The sequence below is a fragment of the Globicephala melas genome, chromosome 8 (assembly GCF_963455315.2).
Source record: "Globicephala melas chromosome 8, mGloMel1.2, whole genome shotgun sequence".
Lineage (NCBI taxonomy): Eukaryota > Metazoa > Chordata > Mammalia > Artiodactyla > Delphinidae > Globicephala > Globicephala melas.
The window spans coordinates 4,937,680-4,957,683 of NC_083321.1; the positions used below are offsets into that span (position 1 = coordinate 4,937,680).

Genomic DNA, 20,004 nt, shown 5'->3' on the forward strand with positions numbered 1-20,004 from the left:
GCATCTACCAACCCCAAACTCCCAGTCCATCCCCCTCCCTTCCCTCAAAGCCTATTTCTTTTTTGTTGTTGTTGCTTTTTAATACACGCTTTCTTTTTTTAAAAATATTTATTTATTTATTTGGCTGCGTCAGGTTGCGGTATCCGGGATCTTCCTTGTGGCATGAGGAATCCTTCATTGCAGCGAGCCGTCTTCTCTCTAGTTGTGGCGCTCCGACTCTAGAGCCTGCCAGGTTAGTTGCCCTGCGTCATGTGGGATCTTAGTTCCCCCACCACGGACGAACCCGAGTTCCCCTGCATTGGAAGGCAGATTCTTAACCACTGGACCACCAGGGAAGGCCCCCAAAGCCTATACCTAATGAAGGTCAAGTCCCATTCGCTTTCCTCTATACTCCGTTTTGCCCCACTGTTATTCACATCTCACAATTAACAAACGTTCTGTGAGCCTCAGTTTCAGCATCTGTAAAACGGGTGCGAAGCGCGTCACAGTGCTATTGCAGAGTTAAATCACCCAACCAAGCCCAGGTCTTGGCACGAGTAAGCACTCAAAACACGCTGGCGGCCATCCCGACTATGGCTTACTCCCAGCGCAGGCCCCCCCGCCCCCCCGGCTGGATAAAGTCGGAGGGATGAGGGAGGGCATGTGGCAGGGTCACGCCGTCGGGGTAGGTCTGAGATCACCCAGCCCCGGTACCTCTGTCGCTACAGGGCAGTGTCCACAGACTGTGAGACGAGCACCAGGAACCACCACTTCCGGCAGAGACCTGCCCGAAATAGCCGCTTCCAGCCGCTCTCCAGACGTAGCTGGACCCCTCCGCGGTGGGCGGGGCCCTGGGTACAGCCACGCCCCTCGCTTCCGGCTCGCCTCCTGCAGCGCCTGGAGCCGCTGGGCGGCTCCCGGCTTCGGCCGACGCTGCCCCGCCCGCCAGGACCCGCCCTCCCGTGACGTCACCTCCGGGGCGGTCCGGGAGGGGCCAGAGCTGGGGCGGCTGCCCTGAGCAGTCTTGGCTTGCGGTCGCGCTGCTCCGGTGCCGGCCACGTCCGCACGCCGGACGGCGGCCGCTTCCCCGCCGCCCGAGGGCCTCCGGGCCGCCGCAGGCCTGCAACGCCCGGGTAAGGGGCCCTCGCTGTTGTCCGTGGAGCTGTTGTCAAGGCTGCCTGAGCCGGCTTGGGGCTGAGAGAGGGAGGTGGAGACAGGAGGAGGGGTGCATGGGAGCACGAGAGGCAGAGGAGGGGGCATGGGGCCACGAGAGGCAGAGGAGCGGGACAAGAGAAAAGATGAATGGGGACATAGAATGCAAGCTGGTGACGACTGGAGGTGAGGAATTGGAGGAGAGGAAAGAACGGAAGGAGTCAGTTGGGGGCCCAGACTCGGAAGGAGCATGGATGGGGAGCCCAAGAGGCGGGAGACAGGAGGAGGGCTTAAGGGGATCCCAAACCAGAGAAGAGACCCGGGTCGCTCCAGTTTGGGAGCGGAGGAGAGGGAAGTTGGGACACTCCCGGATGGGTGGGGAGCTAAAGGGTCCTGCCCGGCCAAGGCTGGGCCCCAGGAGGAGTTACCCTCAAAGAAAGAGTTGGCCCCTTTAGGCGACCCAGGCCTCCCCCAAGCCCGCTCTACCTGGGAGGGTGTTGTGCATTTACATTTACCTGCTCGCCTCCTCCAGGTGAGTCCGGGTGGCTAGTTAGTGTGTGGAATTAGCTGTTAGGCTAGTATGAGGAATCCATGGTTTGCCATAAGACATAAATATCTACTTAGAAATCTGCCTTTAATAATGTTGTTGTTTTTTTTTCTCCCTGGAGGAAGCATCTCTAAAATTTCAATACAGATGTTCTGCTTATATGCCAGACTTGCCTAATGGACAAAGGAATGTCAAATCTACCCAGACTGCCAGCAAAAACTAGCCTCTTGATCAGCATTTAGCCTGATACCAAAAATTCCAAAAACCTGGAAGGAAGCGATGTAGTTAAGACGCTCTCCAGTGCTCTGGGTTCCCATCTGCCACAGAGACACTTCCTTTGGACCACAGGACAATGTCTGTATACACAAACCCACAAGTCTGTGTCGCGATACCAAAGTTCAGCCAGGTGACGTGTCAGGGCAGGTATCTGTGGTTTGCCCTGCACTTGCTTCCGCAGTTCCTGTCCCTCGGTATGTATAGTTTCTCCAGCTTGGTGCAGGGACTGGGACCACGTTGCCGCTGATAAATAAGTTACTAGTGTGATGGAATGTGGCGAGCAACACTTGTGTTGAGCCCAGGAAAAAAGGAATTAAGCAATTTGGAGAATTGTAATCCAGAAAAAGGAATTAAGCAATTTGGAGTCTGATATCAGGTAACTTGCACACAGCACCCTGCATATAACAAACGGTTTCATAGAAGTTAAAAGTAAAGCCAAGGTTGGGAACATAAGAAATTGGAAATGGGAGATGTTGAGAGGTAGCACAAAGTCAAGGACCAGAGAAGGTCATGAAGTAGGCACCCAGAGCCACATTCTGAGGGTGCCTTTCTAATACAGGGTTGCCTGGCTAGTGGGGTGCTGCCCCTTCCCTGCAGAACTTGTGAGGGGCTGACCCCTGAAAATGGGAACTCCCAGCACCAGCCTAACCTCCTGTCTTTCCACCTGCCCTGCTCTCCTACTCAACACTTAGTCCTTCTTGCTTATTCCCTTCCTGCACAGGGGTCTCTTCTTTCTGAGACCGTGATCTGCCCAGTCACTCTGCACCAGATCATGAGGATAACTGGCCAGACCCTCATTTAAGGCTCACTAAAGCCTTTTCAGGGGAGACTATGATTCTGAGTCTTGTTAATGCTTTGTCCGTTGTGAGTCAACTTAGGTTAGCACAGGCCCCCACGTGGGAATCTTGACATTTAGAATACGCTGTTGGAAAGCGGAGTCAGGACCATACCAGAGAGATGAAGTGACAGCACGAGGGCCTGTTCTTGACTCCGCACAGCGGCCAATTCCTGCCTCTGTGGGAGTGATCACCAGCCCCGCTGGCTGAGGGAAGACAGTGATGGCATCCAGCAGAGGTCTCCTGAGCGACCAGTGGAGTTTCCTGAGATAGCTTTAGAGAGATGCTCCATGCACACGCTCACCTCATGTATGTCACTGTGTGTGATTGCACATGTGCATGTGTATGCTTGCACGTGTACACACATGGCAGTGTGCACGAAGGTGTTGCCATGTGCACATGGATACGAGTGCGTGTGTGTGCGTGTGACCGCATGCATACGCACGTGTACCTATGCACATATGCGTGTGTGTTGCTGTGTGTGCACATGGGCGTGTGTGATAGAGAGCAGGCCCGTCCGTGTGGTTCTCAGGCATCACCACCTACACATATCTGCCACTCTAGGAGGTGCTGAGTTTCTTTCATCTCCTCCTGAGTTTACACTAGAAAAATGCCTCCCTCCTCACTGGATTTTTCCCCTGTGCTTTTCCTAAGGAGCGTTTATTCTTTTTCAAACCGTAGATGCATCTTCTACCAGAGTGGAGCATCTGCCTGGATCCCACGTGTGCCACAAAGCGTGCCATGGCCTGGGAGTGCCCTTCAAAGCCGTCCTCGCCTCCTGCAGAGCCAAACCTCGCCCGACAAGCGCACAGTGTCAAGCCCTCAGCCCCCCGAGGAAGATGGCCCAGCCTGGGCACACGCCCCGAGCAGCTGCCTCTCGTGAGTGTCCAAAGCCCTGCGGGCAGGGCCACCTGCTCAGTGACAGGACAGTGAGCCCGAAAAGGGCCCCGAGGGGGCTTTGCAGGGACAGGGTGGGCAAAGGAAAGACAGCGAACCTCAGAGGGCCAAGCCGTCCAGTGTGCAGGAGGCCCGTTCGCTGTCAGAGCTTCTGCCTTCTTGGGTGGCCCTGGTGGGGGGTCCCCAGGCAGGTATGGGAACCGTGTGGTCCTCTGGGCCGTCTTCTGTTTCTGTGAGGTTCTCTCTGGGCCTCGTGTCATGAGACCACGATACTATGGGAGCCCCTCGCTGCACGGGCAGGGGTGCTGCATCTCACTGATGTGGGGTGCGGAGGGGGCGCCTCCTAGCAGAAGGGGCCCTGGGAGGAGACCGACTAGAGTCTGTCCCTGGACCAAAAATGGGACGGCCCGTGTCTGTTCCAGGATGAGGGACTGGACGGGAAGGCGGAAACCCATTCAGGCCCTTGAATCAGTTCCTCCTGCCTTAGCTGGAGCATCAGCTCTGAAGCGCCAGAGGCGGGGGTGGCAAACTGTGGCCTGTGGGCCACGTCTGTGCCCGCTGCCTGTTTTTGTAAATAAAGTTTTATCGTGACTCAGCCACACCCATCACATACCTATGGTCCATGACTGCTTTCGCAGACTTGAGTAGCTAAGACAGACCGTATGGCCCACAAAAATCTAAAATATCTGCTATCTAGCTCTCGATAGGAAAAAGTTTCCTGACTGCTCTGCAGATTTGTAGTGAGGTGGCAGTGGAAAGCCTGGGGTGCATTCAGGAAGCCCCTGTCAGATCCAGGGCTCAGACTTGGGGAGCATGTTGGGCTCAGTGGTGGCATTTTTAATGCATTCAGTGGATGTGACTGGCCAAAGAGAGAGTCGTTTAAATACACTTATTGACGGAGAGCCCAGCTGCATTTACTTCAGCTAATGTGGGGGGAGTGGGAGCTCTCTGTGCCTGAAACCTCCCTGGTTCAGTCCTTCCCCCTCATGACATTGGTCTGTTTCTTCTCTCCCCACCCCACCCCCTCTGTTTCAGTCAGAACAAAGAATGCCTTTTGCTCTGGAGAAAACAGATGCAAATCTGTGGTTTGTAGGGCTGGGGAACCTTTTTAAACCTGTAAGACACCAGGAGCTCTTATGGACAGTTTTGGCGGGAGAGTGCGCCATGAAGCTAAACTAAAGTTAGTGACTCTCACGAAGGGATTAGAAGCATGGGGGAGGGGAGTGCCCAGCCTTCCAGCAGAGTTTGTGCTCGAAAGGGTTTTTCCAGTCGTGGGGCCACTTTGCAAGAGCCCCCGCTGCTCACAGGAGAAAGAAAGCCACCTCTAGATGCCCCTTTATGCCGCACGGGGACTGCTTGCGCGTGGCCGCCAGCAGGGCTGGAAGTGCTCCTCGAGGGGGCTGGGCTGGGCCAGGAACTGCCGGTATTTCACGTGTCTGGCGAGGGTGGGCTCGCAGGGGAGGCCGTGGGTCAGACTTTGAAGGCGGCCTCGCCACGTTAAGGAGCTTAGGAGTTATCCTGGGAGAGCAGCGGGTTTAACATTGGAGGCAGCGTCAGCTTTGTGGGTTACAGAGATCTTTCTGGCAGCTGTGGCATGGCAGATGGAGCAGGCCCAGGATGGGGACGCTTGAAGGTGACCCTTGGGGCTGCTGGGAAGCCAGTGAGCCTGCCCTGCTCCACGGGAGGGCCGTGGAGAGCAGCAGTTAGCATCCGTGCCAAGGCGAGGAGTCCGTCAGGACGTTTCGTTCAGGGTGACCTGAAGGCTCCCTTCCAAGACATTCTGTGGAACCCAAGGGCTTCGCCATGAGGGCCAGGGGAAAGGCCGAGGGCCTAGGGCATCTTCGGGCAGGACTGATTGTGGAGGCACCCCCAGGAGTCTCCAGCCCTCAGGCTCCCAGCAGACTGTGCTCTGCTTGCCCTGTGCCCACGTCGAGTTTGAGTCTCAGGACTAGCCCTCGTTGCACGTGACTGGGCTGTTGTCCGAGGGGACCTGGGCCTCGTGGGACTCCGGCAGTTGGGTGGGGCTGAGAACAGGATCAGGGCGCACCCAGGACCGGCAGGGCACGGAGTGATGGGGCACTTGAGGCCACCTGCCCCCTCGGTTCCCCTGTGGTGAGGGACCTGAGCCTGCCAGCATGTGGGAGAGACCTGGGGTGAGTGGGGAGACCCCGCTGTGTGCTCGGGAAGCCAATCCTGTTGAGGCTCAGCTGCCGTGGCGTCTCTGTAAGTTTCTGCAGTTGCACCGTAACCCTCGGAGACCAGGGCTTCTGCGACCAGGTCCACTTAGCCCACCCTCTGTCCCCTGCTGTGGAACCCCCTTACTGAGTCTCTCAGCCTTCACAGGCCTTGCCCCCTGCATCGCCACCCCAGCTGCCCCTTGCCGGAACGCCTCGCTTGTCACACCCCTGCCTCGGGCCTGCACGGGCTCGCCTCCCCCCACACCAAAATCCAAACTGCCCCGTGGTGGCCTGCCTCTCTCTTGTTTAAGCCCAGGTCTCACTGCGCTGTCCCCAGGCCTCTGGCCCTGCTGTCATCACCTGCTGCTCCTGCCACTTGCCCCCCACCCCTTTCCCACCAGGTGGATCCCAACCGTCTTTCAGAACGTGGCCCAGGTGTTACTAGCCAGGTTACCTTCCCTGGCCCCCACCTCCACCCCCCACCAGCTGAATTCCGTGCCTCGTGGGCCCTGCAGCACCCTGTCCCGTCCCACCCACCTCTGGGGCCTCTGCACAGAGGACCAGCCTCCACCTGACCCTTCGCAGCCTCCCAGGTGCCATCTCCTCCCTGTTGCCCGACACTTAGTCCCTCTACACTGGCACCAGCCTGCACTGACCTCTCTTCCGTGTCTCCCGTTGGAGGCAGGCTCCCTGGAGGAGGGGGCTGTGCGGCTCTCATCTTTCTGTCCTGAGTGTACTGCCTGGCGCATGAGCAGGCACTCGGGGAGTATTGGACGAAGGGATGGGTGATGGGCGGTGGATAGGTGATGGGCGGATGGGTGATGGGCGGTGGATGGGTGATGGGTGGATGGGTGATGGGCGGTGGATGGGTGGATGGGTGATGGGTGGGTGATGGGTGGATGGGTAATGGATGGGTGGGTGGATGGATGGGTGGGTGATGGGTGGATGGATGGATGGACGGGTGACAGGGGGATGGGTGATGGGTGGTGGATGGATGTATGGATGGATGGATGGGTGGGTGATGGGTGATAGATGGATGGATGAGTGATGGGTGGATGGGTGATGGGCAGTGGGTGGGTCATGGGTGGATGGTGGATGGGTGGATGATGAGTGGATGGGTGATGGGTGATGGATGGGTGAATGGATGGATGGGTGGATGATGGGTGGATGGGTGATGGGTGATGGATGGGTGAATGGATGGATGGGTGGGTGATGGGTGGATGGATGGGTGGGTGGGTCATGGGTGGATGGATGGATGGGTGGGTGATGGGTGGATGGATGGGTGGGTGTTGGGTGGATGGATGGATGGGTGGGTGATGGGCAGTGGATGGGTGATGGGTGGTGGATGGCTGGCTAAGTGGAATCTCTCCATGTGGTCAGCTGTCACGGGTGCAGAGAAGTGCTCTGGGCCCTGCAGAGGCCACAGAGAAGTTGAGGAGGAAGTCTTGGCCCCCCTCTCTGCTGCTCTTTCATACTCTGAACTCTGAGCTGGGATAGTAAGACACATAGTGAGACTGGGTTAGGAAGTGCTATAAACCCGTCAGAGCAGGCACTGGGCGGATCCCTGAACACGTGGCTGAGACGCTCTTCCTGAATGCCAGGCCCCAGGGGAAACATCTGGCTGGGTTTGCACCCTGGGACCTCTTGGAGCACTCCACAGCCAGCGCGTTGCCAGGCCTGTGCCCCGTGCGCCACTGACCAGATGCCTCCCTTCCTGACCTTAGGTTCCTCGGCCAAGCAGCAGGGAGCTGTCAGCAGCCTGAGGAACGGCAGGCTGGGGGCCTCGGGCACCGCCCAGCCTTGCTGCCAGCTCACCTGCAAGATGTGGACAGCCCTCGTGCTCATCTGGGTTTCCTCTTGGTCCTTATCTGAAAGCCACCTGACAGCCCCGCATGCACGTAAGTGAGAAAGCCGAGTGAGTGCTGGACGGGCCTGCAGGGGCCCCGCAGCTCCCGGGGGCTGGGCTGCAAAGGCCTGTTGGGCCAACGTGGGACCTGGCCTCAGCCCTGAGAGGGTGGCGTACTTGGCCTTGCAAAATTTCCTTCCTTCCATAAACCTCGTCTTTATTGGGGAGTTTGTCGATCCACACGTCACATATTTAGTTGCGCTTCTCCTCTGTGCCAGACACTGTTCTTCTCCAGGAATCCTGCTTTGAATCCGATCATAAAGCCAAGAATTCTTGCATGGTATGAATATCTGGGCAACGGTTTATCTGCTGTGTAAACCTGGGTGTGTGTTGGATAGGTTTTTTTAATGGCGAATCACACCTGTAATGCGAGAGATGATATTTTGAGAACTGGATCAAAAAATGAAGCTCTGGGGGCTTCCCTGGTGGCGCAGTGGTTGAGAGTCCGCTTGCAGATACAGGGGACGCGGGTTCGTGCCCAGGTCCGGGAGGATCCCACGTGCCGCGGAGCGGCTGGGCCCATGAGCCATGGCCGCTGAGCCTGGGCGTCCGGAGTCTGTGCTCCGCAATGGGAGGGGCTGCAGCAGTGAGAGGCCCGCGTACCGCAAAAAAAAAAAAAAAAAAAACAAAACATGAAGCTCTGAAGCCTTTCATGGGCTTGGGGTTCAGAGAGCACAGAGGAGATTTTAAATCAAAGTGCTGAGCGCCTCTGCGATGGGCTGCGGGCCAGATGTGTGCAGGGAGGAGATGAGAGGGAAACGTGTTTGCCGGGCTAAGAAGCAAGGCACCGCACAGCCTCCCCGGCCAGCCCCACGGGCCGGAAATTAAGACAGTCTCTGAATGATCCACCTGCACAGGATTGAAGGTGATCGTATCTTTTCCTCCCTTTTCTGACCCTAAGGGTACTCAGTCCTCAACAAGACGCGGGAGAATTCAGAACAAAACTCATCCGTGGAAACCATTACAAGAGTCTTGAATGAAATGTCTGCAAGAATGACCTCGGTGACACCTTCTCCCATCACGTTGACCAGAGGGACTTGGGGAGGCGACCCCACCTCTCCTGCGGTCACAGCAGGGACAACGCACAGGACAGAGGCAGGCGCGTCAGCGACGGCAGAAGGGACCCCTGATGGAGCCACCTCCGGGGTTCCCACGCCGCCTGTCCCAGCGTCTGACTGGCGGACCCCGTCCTCACCCCACACGCGGGCGCCTGGCAGCGGCACATTGTCTGGGCCAGCGACGCACATGACACCCACGCCGGCCACGGGTGCTCCCACAGCTGCTGCGGCCCTGGCAAGCGTAAGCGGCCCCTTGGACTCGCACGGTCGTCCCGGGCACACCCCCGGCCATGCCACAGCCAGCCCCACGGTGCCCCTGAGTCCCCAAACACGTAACGCGTCCACACAGGGCCCCACCGTCCAGGCGCCGACGGCCTGGACTGCGGCTGACGCGGCAAGTAGGCCTGCGCCCACCCTCCTCAACACAACCCCAGAACCCGCCTCCCCCTCTTCGGCTTCCGCATCCATGACAGTGGGGACCACGACCAAGGCCCCCCAGCCGGCTGCCAGCACAGCGCCAGCACCTGCCCCTCACTCCAGCCCGGCCCCCCCGACACGGCCCAGCCCCGTCACGTCCATGCCGGGGGCCGCGGGGCCAGGCACCACTCAGACGCCGGAGCAGGGCGAGCCTGATGCCGCGCCTGGTACTGCTTCCATGGGGCCGACCCCTGGGAGCTCAGGGGACTCCAAGGTGCCAGCCACAGACGCATGTCAGCTCAGCACCCAAGGCCGGTACCTGGTGGTCTCCAGCGAGCCCCTGGCCCAGTCCCCGGTGAACAGAAGTTTCCTCCTGGCAGTGCTCCTGCTGGGGGTCACCCTCTTCATCACAGTCCTGGTTCTGTTTGCCCTGCAGGCCTACGAGAGCTACAAGAGGAAGGACTACACGCAGGTGGATTATCTCATCAACGGCATGTACGCCGACTCAGAGATGTGAGGGGAGGGCGCTCGGCCGGGCCTGGGGCTGGGCCCTTCCCCTCCTTCCGTGTTGCCTCTGAGGCCAAACCAAGTGCTTCCAGATCCTTTTGGTGCAGTTTAGGAGACGTGCCAGTTGCTTAAACACATTTAATCGTTGTCCGATTAATTCCACGATCACTAAAGAGTTGCTGCTTTTTTCATATTTATTTTTGTAACGATCACGAGCAGGCAGTGATTCTGCCTTGGGGTGGGGTGGGCGGCCCCGGGGTGGGTCCCTACCTGAATTAAAGCAATGACCCTTTCCACTCAGACCCTGTCTCCCCATTTGTGTGGGCTGCGTCCTGCCCCCCCCCCCCACCCCAGCCCATGGCGGCCGGGGAGCCTTTTCGAGATGCATGTGACAGGGTGTGTTCTTGTAAACGTTGAATGTAACACGAGGCCCTGGCCATCTGCTGTGTCTGTGCTGCTCTCCTGGGCTTCGCTCTTAGGCCCAAACCTGCCCCTACCTGGGTGGGAGGAACCCCAGCCTTTGAGGGTCTCTGGCACCGCGTGGAGGTGGGGCCCCTTCCTCTAACCCTCCTTTTTCAGCACTGTGAAGTGGCGGACGCGTGAAGCCTGGTTTGGGCACGAGAGCCGAATGCAACATGTAAGCCACACCTGAGCTACACAGCATGGCCAGGTCGGCGGGACCGGCCCAGACCAGGCTCTAGGTGACCCCGCACAGCTCATGGTGGGCCCTGGCCGAGTGGAAACCCAATAAGCTGGTGCCGTGGGTTAGTCATAACTAGCACCTCGCTCCAGGTCACCCCGGAACCCAGGGGAGCGCTAGGCCCGAGTGAGCCCAGGGCCCTCTCCTCAGCAGCACGATTGCCCCGGTGCCAGGCCTCGTGTCCCCAACAGCCCTCAGCGCCCACACTGTGCTTGTCCTGTGTCACATGCTGTCCTTGTGTTTCATGCACGAAACTCATTCAGCCCTCACCCCCGCCCCAGGAGATCAGGGCTCTGATCCCCATTTTAAAGGCGGGGCCACTGAGGCAGAGGAGACCTAACTTACCCGCTGAGGGCCAGAGTCCAGCTCTTTCCTTAACTATTTTGTTTTACAGCCGCCGGGGCTGCACTTGGCATTCTAGCTTCATCTGCTTCCCAGCCGGAGGGAGGCAAGAGAGCTGGCGGGCAGCACGTGAGGCTGCGTTCCCAGGCCAGGTATGCAGCCACCAGCCGTGTGACCTGGAGCAAGTGTGGCGTGTTGTGGACTCAGCCGCTTTACCTGGGCGATGGGGAGACTGTCTGTCACGGCCCCCAGGGGCATGCTGCCTGGAGCGATTCCAGGTGGGGAGTTGACTCTTGCTTTCTCAACTACTCTGAACCCTGAGGAGGAGACCCTTCTACCTGGAGACTCCAGTTTCCCCATCACAGAAATCTCCTGAGCCAGGCCTGCGTGTCCACTTCCTCTTATTGAAATTCTGCCTCCTCCAAGAAGGATTTCAAATGGCGCATAATAAAAGACAATGGTAGTGAACTCCCAAACCATTTGAAATAACTTACGAGAGTAGGGAGGAGGGATGGGAACAGTCCTCACCCGTTTTCTAGCTCCATCCCAGGTTTCCCCAGCCCATCTTTTCTCACTGGTTGGTTCAGGGGGCCCAGCAGACCCCTTTCCCTCCCCAACAGCTATGCTGTGTGTCCTGACAGCTAGGCTCCAAGCAGCCTATGCACCTGTGTTTCTCCCTGCCCTAGCCGACCCATGGTACACCTGGGCCCATCTGCCGTGTGATCACAGGTGCTGGCGCTGACTGTGGCTGAGAAAGTGTCAACCTCACTGCTCGGAGCTCCAGGCCAGGCTGCAGCTCTGTTGTCCTTGAGTCTGAGCGGCCACCTGCTGCCCGGATCAGGCAGCTCTGCACAGAGTGGAGAATCGGGGGGATTTAGGGGGTGCCCTTTTCCTCTGCCAGCATCACCCCAGCCGCCTGTCAAGGGCAGGCTCCACACCCTGGCTGGTGGGGTCTCACCCGATAGAGACAGAGCCTTAGACCCCCGTGAGCCATGGAACACTGGGTGGCTTGTTCCTCTCCAGGGGTGTAGAACAAGGGGCAACCCGCAGGGCTGGCTTTCATCCTTAGCCTGTGACCAGGGGCCTCTGCCTGGCACTCCTACCTCCGAGGAATGGGGATGTGGAGTGTCACGGGGCCTGCCTGTCCCTCTGCCCCAGCCAGGACTCCAAGTCCTTTCCTCCCAAGAATCGGTCGTGCTCTCCACCCCACCCCCTCCCTCCTTAGCGGTCCTATTCCAACCATCCACAGTCATTTTGGCTCCATGATGGGCCACAGATTCGTAACACGCGAGGCCAAGCTCAGCCTCAGCCCTCAGGGTTCTTCCTAAAACCAGTGGCGTCGCTGCTTACGGGAGCTGGAGCCCTGGGCTTCATCCTTGAGGCCGACTGACCAGCCTAAGTTCCTGTGCATGGGCCTCTCCCCGGCCAGAGTCCTTCCTGCTGTCCTGCCTGGGGCCCCTCCACCACCTGCCAGCTCCGACCCAGCTGTCTTCCACCCTGCAGCCAGGGCCCCCTCAAGATACAAACTTGACCACACCGTTCCCTGTCAGCAGCCCTTCCCGGATAAAGACCAAGCTGCCATACCAGGCGTTCCAGGCAGACCTTCCAGTGCGTCTGGCTCAGCAGAGACTGAGGGGAGGAGCCAACCTCGAGAAAGCTCATAGGAGGTGGGGAGCACGGAGGGCCCCTCCATGCAGGCCTGTCCAGAGCAAGAGGGGCTCGACTTTCCTGGCAGTCCAGTGGTTAAGACTCCGTGCTTCCAATGCGGGGGGCCCGGGTTCGATCCTGGCTGGGGAAATAAGATCCCACATGCCACGCAGTGTGGCCAGAAAATGAAAAATAAACCAATCTAGGGGAGCTGCACGTCTGAGCCCCAGGCCATCCCCTGCCTTGGAAGGCACCAGCCTGCAGGGGCCAGGGGGGAAAGTCCCATTCAGACTCAGCTCATCAGGCCCGTTCCACACTAGCTATTCGCCAACCAACTGGGGATTCAGACGTGAAGCTGTCCCCCACCCCTCCGCCGCTCGCCATGTGGTGCGCGAGAGTGAGAAGCGATGAGGAAGGAAAGAGGAGGCACGCGGGGGCACCTGACCCACCTGGGATGCTGGGGGGCGAGGGGGTGGCCTCTGGCAGGGGGGTGCTCAGAGCCTCTTTCCCCCGGCTCTTTGCTCCAGCGACAGGGGCTGTGGCTGGTTCAGTGCACAGAGCAACACCGGCACGTGGGAGGAGCAGCGTCCCTGTTCAACGGATGAGAGTCCGAGGGGAAGGTGCCAGGAGGTCAAGGTCAAGTGAGCCAGTTTCGGGGTTTGGTTCCAGTTGGGGCTTTCTTCCCTTCACAGTGAGGAAACCGAGGCACGGGATAGCCAAGTCACTTGCCCAAGGTCACCCTCCCAGCAAGTGGCAGGACAGGATTCACTCTTGGTCGGTCTGCCTGTCTGTAGTCAAATACTGGCTACCTCGCAGAGGCTGTTTCCTCTGGGGGCAGCCCCGCGTCCTCAGGCCAGCGAAGTCCACGGGCTCCCCCTGGCGGCCAAGGCTCCCTCCTTCACCCTGGGTGCTGGCCCTGGCTGGAGACACTGGGTCCCCCTCCAGCCCGCTGCACCCACCCCACCCACGCCCCAACTTTGCCCGGGGTGGGGGGACTCCCTCCAGCCCGGCTCTCTTGGCATCGGGGCGCCTTCCTGGTCCCCCCACCCTGGAAGAACTCACCCACTCACTGCTCCTAGACCAGGTCTCTTCTACGTTGGCAAGGAATGTTCTCCGTGGAATTATGTCATTTGTGCCTGTAACTATCTCCCCACCGGAGGAAGCCAGGAGTCCAGGGAGCGCACAGCCCCAGAACCCGACCAGCTGGGTTGCTTGGGGCAAGCACAGTCACACTCGGACACGATTTTTCTTCCTACAACTCTGCTTTAGAAGCAGGGGACCAAGGTTTATCCAGCACGGGCACTGATGATATTTTTCTTCCTACAACTCTGCTTCAGAAGCAGGGGACCAAGGTTTACCCAGCACGGGCACTGATGAGAGCTAATATTTTTTGAGCACTTGCTATGTCGTGGCTTGATTGCCTTATGGCTCATCTCATTTAATGATCTCAGACCCCGGCCTTCCTGCTCCCCCATCCCACCCATAGCTCGTCCCACACACCGAAGCCAGATCACCGTGCCCTCCTGCCTAGATCCCTCCACTGGCTTCTCGCTGCGATTAGGGAAGAAATCCAAACAGGGGAGCTGAGAACACATGGGGCCAGTGGGAGGCATTCATGCAAAGTCAGGGAAATGGGGGTTCCAGGTAGAGAGACCATGAACACAGAGCCCCACACGGGGAACAGAGGGGCGAGGGGGAGAGGGGAGAGGACAGGTTGGGGTCAAGGCCAGGGTGAGGAGGTAGGGGCCCAGGAGGGGTTTGGGCAAAGGAATAACATCATCTGATTTGGGGGTTAGATATTACTGTGCTGGGAATTCCCTGGCGGTCCAGAGGTTAGGACACAGGGCTTTCACTGCCGGCCTGGGTTCATTCCCTGGTAGGGGAACTACGTGGCCAAAAAAAAATTTACTTTGTCGAGCGGAGTATGTACAGATGAAGTGATGTGCTGTCTGGGGTGCAGGAGGGGAGCTTGGGGGTGTGTGGAGGGAAGACACATCGTCGTATTGCTGAATATGGAAGATGCATGTAAGTTCATTGCAGGTCATCCGACCCCCTCTGTGTTTATGTATGTCTGGCAGTTTCCATGATAAAATGTTAGCAGAAGGGAAAGGAGAACAGTAGAGTTTGATTTAACTCTCTTAAGTGAAAGATCGCTCTGGTTGCAACCTGTGGTGGGAGTGGTAGATTGGGGGCAGCGCGTATGGGAGGCTGGGAAGCTGCTCCGCTGCCCGGGGGAGTGATGACATGGCCTGGACCAGGGTGTGCTCACAGATGGAGAGAAGCCCATGAACTTGGGGACAGGTTTTGGAAGCTGAGTCAGCAGGACTGACACTGTTTCTTTACACACATCCCACACGCACAGAGCAGAAGCCGGGATGACCCCTGTGTTTTTGGCTTGATGACCTGGGATGCTGGTGATGTCATTTCCTGGGAGGTGGGGAGCAGTGAACCATGGCTCCTTACGCGTTACTTCATTTCATCCTGACTATGACCCTGTGAGATAGCGCTCTCCTGACCATTCCCCACCCCCCACCACAGAGGGTACACTGAGGCCCGGTGGATTAGTGATCCTGCCCCGCTTCACACAGCTGGCAGGGGGCAGATCCCGATTCACACCCAGGGATGCCACCCCGGTTTCCACACTCTTACATGGAGGCTTCCCTGCCTCCTGATGGGGGGATGTGGGAGGACTTGGGGGTAGGAACGGGCAGGAAATAGAGTTCTTCTATGGATGTCCTGAGGCTGAGATGTCTGTTAGGTGTCAGAAGGACATAGGATATGAATCTGAAGTTCAGGAAGGTCCCCAAGGAGAGAAAAATCAGGAGCCACCAGCGCAGAGACAGCCAGGGGCAGGAGGGGAGGAGAAGACGGAGGAGACCAACCTGGCCTCGCAGAGGAGGAGAGAGAAAGCGCGGCTTCTTCCGCCAAGAGAGTCCGAGAAAAGAGACTGTTTCGAGAAGTGGACAACCCTGTCACCCAGGCAAGAAAGGAACAAAGGAGTGGTGGCCACTTGTCCCAGGACGTCCCAGGTAGCCTCATGAGGGCGGCTTCAGCCGAGTCCAGTGGAGGAGGGTGGAGGAAGGCAGGCAGGTGAGCAAGTGGGCAGCGACCATGGCAACCATCACAAGAGGTTGGGGACCGGCGTAGGGCCAGGCAGTTGGTGGAGGTGGAGGGGGGACCAGGAAGGATTTTTTTTTTTTTTAATTCCATGATTTTTAAAAAATGTTTATTTATTTATTTGTTGTCCTATTAGTCATCCATTTTATAAACATAAGTGTATACACGTCAATCCCAATCTCCCAATTCATCACACCACCACCCCCGACCCCCCACCGCTTTCCCCGCTTGGTGTCCATATGTTTGTTCTCTACATCTGTGTCTCAATTTCTGCTCTGCAAACCGGTTCATCTGTACCATTTGCTAGGTTCCACATATATGCGTTAATATACGATATTTGTTTTTCTCTTTCTGACTTACTTCACTCTGTATGACAGTCTCTAGGTCCATCCACGTCTCTGCAAATGACCCAATTTCGTTCCTTTTTATGGCTGAGTAATATTCCATTGTATATATGTACCACATCTTCTTTATCCATTCATCTGTTGATAGGCATTTAGGTTGCTTCCATGACCTGGCTATTGTAAATAGTGCTGCAATGAACATTGGGGTGCACGTGTCTTTTAGAATTATGGTTTTCTCTGGATACATGCCTGTAGTGGGATTGCTGGGTCATATGGTAATACTATTTTTAGTTCCTTAAGGACCCTCCATACTGTTCTCCATAGTGGCTATATCAATTTACATTCCCACCAACAGGGCAAGAGGGTTCCCTCTTCTCCACACCCTCTCCAGCATTTGTTGTTTGTAGATTTTCTGATGATGCCCATTCTAAGTGGTGTGAGGTGATACCTCATTGTAGTTTTGATTTGCATTTCTCTAAAAATTAGTGATGTTGAGCAGCTTTTCATGTACCTCTTGGCCATGTGTATGTCTTATTTGGAGAAATGTCTATTTAGGTCTTCTGTCCATTTTTTGATTGGGTTGTTTGTTTTTTTAATATTGAGCTGCATGAGCTGTTTATATATTTTGGAGATTAATCCTTTGTCTGATGATTCATTTGCAAATATTTTCTCCCATTCTGAGGGTTGTCTTTTCATCTTGTCTATGGTTTCCTTTGCTATGCAAAAGCTTTTAAGTTTCGTTAGGTCCCATTTGTTTATTTTTGTTTTTATTTCCATTACTTTAGGAGGTGGATCAAAAAAGATCTTGCTGTGATTTATGTCCAAGAGTGTTCTTCCTATGTTTTCCTCTAAGAGTTTTACAGTGCCCGGTCTTACATTTAGGTCTCTAATCCATTTTGAGTTTATTTTTGTGTATGGTGTTAGGGAGTGCTCTAATTTCATTCTTTTACATGTAGCTGTCCAGTTCTCCCAGCACCACTTATTGAAGAGACTGTCTTTTCTCCATTGTATATCCTTGCCTCCTTTGTCACAGATTAGTTGACCATAGGTGTGTGGGTTTATCTCCGGGCTTTCTATCCTGTTCCATTGATCTATATTTCTGTTTTTGTGCCAGTACCATATTGTCTTGATTACTGTAACTTTGTAGTATAGTCTGAAGTCAGGGAGTCTGATTCCTACAGCTCCATTTTTTTCCCTCAAGACCTCTTTTGCTATTCGGGGTCTTCTGTGTCTCCATACAAATTTTAAGATATTTTGTTCTAGTTCTGTAAAAAATGCCATTGATAATTTGATAGGGACTGCATTGAATCTGTAGATTGCTTTGGATAGCACAGTCATTTCACATATTGATTCTTCCAATCCAAGAACATGCTATATCTCTCCATCTGTTGGTATCATCTTTAATTTCTTTCATCAGTGTCATAGTTTGCTGCATACAAGTCTTTTGTCTCCCTAGGTAGGTTTATTCCTAGGTATTTTATTCTTTTTGTTGCAATGGTAAATGGGAGTGTTTCCTTAATTTCTCTTTCAGATTTTTCATCATTAGTGTATAGGAATGCAAGAGATTTCTGTGCATTAATTTTGTATCCTGAAACTTTACCAAATTCATTGATTAGCTCTAGTAGTTTTCTGGTGGCATCTTTAGGATTCTCTATGTATAGCATCATGTCATCTGCAAACAGTGACAGTTTTACTTCTTCTTTTCCAATTTGGATTCCTTTTATTTCTTTTTCTTCTCTGATTGCTGTGGCTAGGACTTCCAAAACTATGTTGAATAATAGTGGTGAGAGTGGACATCCTTGTCTTTTTCCTGATCTTAGAGGAAATGCTTTCAGTTTTTCACCATTGAGAACGATGTTGGCTGTGGGTTTGTCATATGTGACCTTTATTATATTGAGGTAGGTTCCCTCTATGCCCACTTTCTGGAGAGTTTTTATCATAAATGGGTGTTGAATTTTGTCAAAAGCTTTTTCTACATCTATTGAGACGATCATATGGTTTTTATTCTTCAATTTGTTAATATGGTGTATCACATTGATTGATTTGCGTATATTGAAGAATCCTTGCATCTCTGGGATAAATCCCACTTGATCATAGTGTATGATCCTTTTAATGTGTTGTTGGATTCTGTTTGCTAGTATTTTGTTGAAGATTTGTGCATCTATATTCATCAGTGATATTGGTCTGTAATTTTCTTTTTTTGTTGTATCTTTGTCTGCTTTTGGTATCAGGTTGATGGTGACCTTATAGAATGAGTTTGGGAGTTTTCCTTCCTCTGCAATTTTTTGGGAGAGTTTGAGAAGGATGGGTGTTAGCTCTTCTCTAAATGTTTGATAGAATTCACCTGTGAAGCCGTCTGGTCTTGGACTTTTGTTTGTTGGAAGATTTTGAATCACAGTTTCAATTTCATTACTTGTGATTGGTCTGTTCATATTTTCTATTTCTTCCTGGTTCAGTCTTGGAAGGTTATACCTTTCTAAGAATTTGTCCATTTCTTCCAGGTTGTCCATCTTATTGGCATAGAGTTGCTTGTAGTAGTCCTTTAGGATGCTTTGTATTTCTGCGGTGTCTGTTATAACTCCTGCTTTTTCATTTCTACTTTTGATTTGAGTCCTCTCCCTCTTTTTCTTAATGTCTGGCTAATACTTTTTCAATTTAGTTAATCTTCTCAAAGAACCAGCTTTTAGTTTTATTGACCTTTGCTATTGTTTTCTTTGTTTCTATTTCATTTATTTCTGCTCTGATCTTTATGATTTCTTTCCTTCTGCTAACTTTAGGTTTTGTTTGTTCTTCTTTCTCTAGTTCCTTTAGGTGTAACGTTAGATTGTTTATTTGAGATTTTTCTTGTTTCTTGAGGTAGGTTTGTATAGCTATAAACTTCCCTCTTAGAACTGCTTTTGCTGCATCGCATAGGTTTTGTTTTTGGTTTTTTGGGGTTTATTTCGCGGTACGTGGGCCTCTCACTGTTGTGGCCTCTCCCGTTGCAGAGCACAGGCTCCGGACGTGCAGGCCCAGTGGCCATGGCTCACGGGCCCAGCCGCTCCGCGGCATGTGGGATCTTCCCGGACTGGGGCACGAACCCGTGTCCACTGCATCGGCAGGCGGACTCTCAACCACTGTGCCACCAGGGAAGCCCCATCGCATAGGTTTTGGATCGTCGTGTTTTCATTGTCATTTGTCTCTAGGTATTTTTTGATTTCCTCTTTGATTTCTTTAGTGATCTTTTGGTTATTTAGTAACGTATTGTTTAGCCTCCATGTGTTTGTGTTTTTTATGTTTTTTTCCCTGTAATTGATTTCTAATCTCATAGCTTTGTGGTCAGAAAAGATGCTTCATATGGTTTCAGTTTTCTAAATTTACAGAGGCTTGATTTGTGACCCAAGATGTGATCTATCCTGGAGAATGTTCCGTTGGTTGGAATGTCCTATAAATATCAATTAAATCTATCTGGTCTGTTGTGTCATTTAAAGCTTGTGTTTCCTTATTATTTTTCTGTTTGGATGATCTGTCCATTGGTGTAAGTGAGGTGTTAAAGATCCCCACTATTATTGTGTTTATATTTTAATTAAAAAAAATTATCTATTTATTTATTGTCTGCACTGGGTCTTAGTTGTAGCTTGTGGGATCTTCATTGTGGCATGCAGGATCTTTTTTAGTTGTGGCATGCAGGATCTAGTTCCCTAACCAGGGATCCAACCTGGGCCCCCTGCATTGGGAGCGAGGAGTCTTAACCACTGAACCTCCAGGAAAGTCCCCATTCTAACTATTTTAAAGTATTCAAGTTCTGTGGCATCAAGTACACTCACAATGTTGTATAGCTATCACCACTATCTATTTCTAGAACTTTTTCATCATCCTAAACAGAAACTCTGTTCTCATTTAGCAATAACTCTCAATTTCCACCTCCCTCAGCCCCAGGCAACCCATTCTACTTTCTGTTTTTATGAATTTGCCTATTTTGTTTTTATAAACTTTTTATAATTAATTAATTAATTTTGGGCTGCATTGGGTCTTTGTTGCTGTGTGTGGGCTTTCTCTAGTTGCAGCAACTCTTCGTTGCGGTGCACGGGCTTCTCATTGCAGTGGCTTCTCTTGTTGCAGA

At 53.9% G+C, this 20,004-nt stretch overlaps 1 protein-coding gene across 2 annotated transcripts; it reads left to right on the forward strand.

The window, feature by feature from the left end:
* Window positions 1-964: 964 nt before the first annotated feature.
* Window positions 965-11,008, forward strand: C8H11orf24 (chromosome 8 C11orf24 homolog). 2 transcript variants are annotated; one of them, XM_060302840.1, is made up of 5 exons: window positions 965-1,112; window positions 3,472-3,669; window positions 7,589-7,762; window positions 8,672-9,717; window positions 10,847-11,008. In XM_060302840.1, the coding sequence occupies exons 2-5, from the start codon at window positions 3,630-3,632 to the stop codon at window positions 10,871-10,873; spliced, it is 1,287 nt and encodes a 428-aa protein (XP_060158823.1). In that variant the 5' UTR covers window positions 965-1,112; window positions 3,472-3,629; the 3' UTR covers window positions 10,874-11,008. The 2 variants fall into 2 exon arrangements, with proteins under 2 accessions (XP_060158823.1, XP_030689164.1); XM_030833304.2 differs by lacking the exon at window positions 10,847-11,008 and having other exon boundaries at window positions 8,672-10,052.
* The last annotated feature ends 8,996 nt before the right edge of the window (window positions 11,009-20,004 follow it).

Bases quoted from the DNA above. Each gene is read 5' to 3' on its own strand.
- C8H11orf24 (XM_030833304.2), top strand. From the start codon at position 3,630: ATGGCCCAGCCTGGGCACACGCCCCGAGCAGCTGCCTCTC. The intron at 3,670-7,588 runs GTGAGTGTCCAA...TCCTGACCTTAG, and splicing joins GCCCCGAGCAGCTGCCTCTC to GTTCCTCGGCCAAGCAGCAG. The intron at 7,763-8,671 runs GTAAGTGAGAAA...TCTGACCCTAAG, and splicing joins CCTGACAGCCCCGCATGCAC to GGTACTCAGTCCTCAACAAG.